The sequence below is a fragment of the Sphaeroforma arctica genome (assembly GCF_001186125.1).
Source record: "Sphaeroforma arctica JP610 unplaced genomic scaffold supercont1.177, whole genome shotgun sequence".
In the NCBI taxonomy this organism is placed as follows: domain Eukaryota; class Ichthyosporea; order Ichthyophonida; genus Sphaeroforma; species Sphaeroforma arctica.
The window spans coordinates 120,454-122,615 of record NW_014040381.1 but is presented as its reverse complement, the minus strand read 5'-3'; the positions used below and the strand labels follow the sequence as shown (position 1 = coordinate 122,615).

At 39.6% G+C, this 2,162-nt stretch overlaps 2 protein-coding genes across 2 annotated transcripts in view; one reads left to right on the top strand and one right to left on the bottom strand.

The window, feature by feature from the left end:
• SARC_03482 (hypothetical protein) overlaps positions 1–917 on the top strand; it is a 1,800-nt gene extending 883 nt beyond the window's left edge. Inside the window, exon 2 of the mRNA XM_014302748.1 lies at positions 599–917. Within this exon, the coding sequence (XP_014158223.1) occupies positions 599–666 (68 nt within the window). The 3' untranslated portion in view covers positions 667–917. The remainder of the gene's footprint in view (positions 1–598) is intronic.
• Positions 918–2,024: 1,107 nt separating this feature from the next.
• SARC_03481 (hypothetical protein) overlaps positions 2,025–2,162 on the bottom strand; it is a gene marked incomplete at both ends in the record, with an annotated part of 13,860 nt that continues 13,722 nt past the window's right edge. Inside the window, one exon of the mRNA XM_014302747.1 lies at positions 2,025–2,041. Coding sequence (XP_014158222.1) covers positions 2,025–2,041 — 17 coding nt within the window. The remainder of the gene's footprint in view (positions 2,042–2,162) is intronic.

Sequence of the window (2,162 nt, the reverse complement as noted above, 5' to 3'; positions counted from 1 at the left end):
ATATATATACATATATACATATACATATACATATATACACATGTACATATACATATACATGTACATATATATATATATATATATCTATATCGCAACATACAAACATACATACATCCATACCTACATATGTACTTACATACATACATACATACATACATACATCCATACATACATCCATACATACATCCATACATGTACACATGCATACATGTATACAAAAAAGCACAACATACACCCCGCCTAGCTTGTTTTTTTGACCGATCTGAGATAGGGGGTTAGGATGCCATATATCCGTACATGAGCCTGGATGAATTTACATTCTTCCATGTGACATTTAAGAAACACAGCGGTAGTATCATGAACATATACGGAAACCAACGAGGGCACCGATACAACAGGACTAATTTAGTTAGACATGAATCGGTCTTAACAACTAGAATTTAGAATCACATTTCCTCTTTTCCGTTCCGACGCAACAGGCTCCAAATACTTCCTAGTAGAGGTACACTATCTCATACAAAAATTAAGTACTTTCATTGCGATGCCAATTGAACCGAACTTGAAAATTGATATTTTCAATTTCTATTGCTCCCAACAGACTCCAAGGAGTTCTCGGCACATATACACCAGGCTCTGCAGGATGTCATCGATGTAGCCCTGCCATAGTAAAGAACTAATAGAACAAGTGGAACGGCACAGACAGGCCATTCCAATAGGGGGTTTAGGGGTTTACGGATATAAGAGAGAACCACATGCGATCCCTGATACTAAACCGAACCATCCCTCACCATATGTAAACCAGACTGCACCAATAGAGTGTCATATAAGTGTCAGATAATTGTCGGATACCTGTCAGACTAATATCAGATAGGCTGTCGAAGCCATTTAATAAAGATGTGAAGACTATCCAATCTCTGTATTTTATTTTGTCTTCAGTTTTTGTGTTACTAATGTTGCCCAGATGGGTTTGGAGAAACATTCAACACGGGGATTACTATTATTCTAACCATCTGTATATTTATTCGAGTCCGTTTGCGGATCGATTTGGTCCAGCAGCTAGTATAGCTTACGCAGACATATATATATATATATATATATACGTGCGACGAAAAATGTACACATTCGTGTTAGCACCACACAGAGGTGCCATAGTGTAGTCGTCGCCAATGACCCGTTGCACGCCCTCGATCATATGTCGGAATATACGCGTTAAGGGCTGGTAATGTACACTTAAGTTTGAACACGTACGTTATATATTTAGAAATGTACAGGTACGTACATAAATGATAGTGTGTATAAGTGTATGTACCCACTTCTTATGATGTGTACACAGGTGTGCACGGAGATACGAGCATGTCCGTGTCTGTGCCTCACAGAGGTTCCACGTCCAACGTACATGTGTAGTTGTCGACAACATCCAGCTGCACGACCTCAATCAGTGTGTTGTACCACACGCGCCAGTCATTTACGGTTGGTCGGTGGTTCTGTATATATTTCAGTAGGGAAGAACTACGTGATTAGGCTGATGCTCAAGATTGCCTCATATGGAACATAAGCTGTAAATAGAATCTCAATACACGCTCTCTATCAATGTATTGTACTAAACGCGCCAATTGCTAAAAATTGGTCGGTGGTCTGTATATATTTCGGTAGGTATAAATTAGGTGATTAAGTTGATGATCAAGATCGCCTTATATGGAACATGAACTATCTAACTCGAATTTTATTTTTCACGCTCTTTATCAACGTAATGTACTTTACGCGCCAGTCAACTACTGTTGGTAGGTGGTTTTGTAAAAGATTGGATCAGTCCGTATGGATAAAAGTTGTTAGTAAAAAAAGTGCCCTATATGGTACACGGATTATACACAGATACCTATAACATCCCTCGGAAAGCATAATGTCCTATGCGACTCTGTGAGTAGCGGCTTTTGCGCGAGAATAGAAAGCTCAATGCCTGAAATGTCAATATTCCCTGAATGACACAAATGGCTTTCTAGTATCATGTCTATAATGTGCATCGATCACGAGACTATGCCAACTGTAAAGTAGTACAAAACGAATATATACAACACACACACACACACACACCCACACCCACACCCACACACACACACACACACCACACACACACCCACCCACCACACACACACACACACACA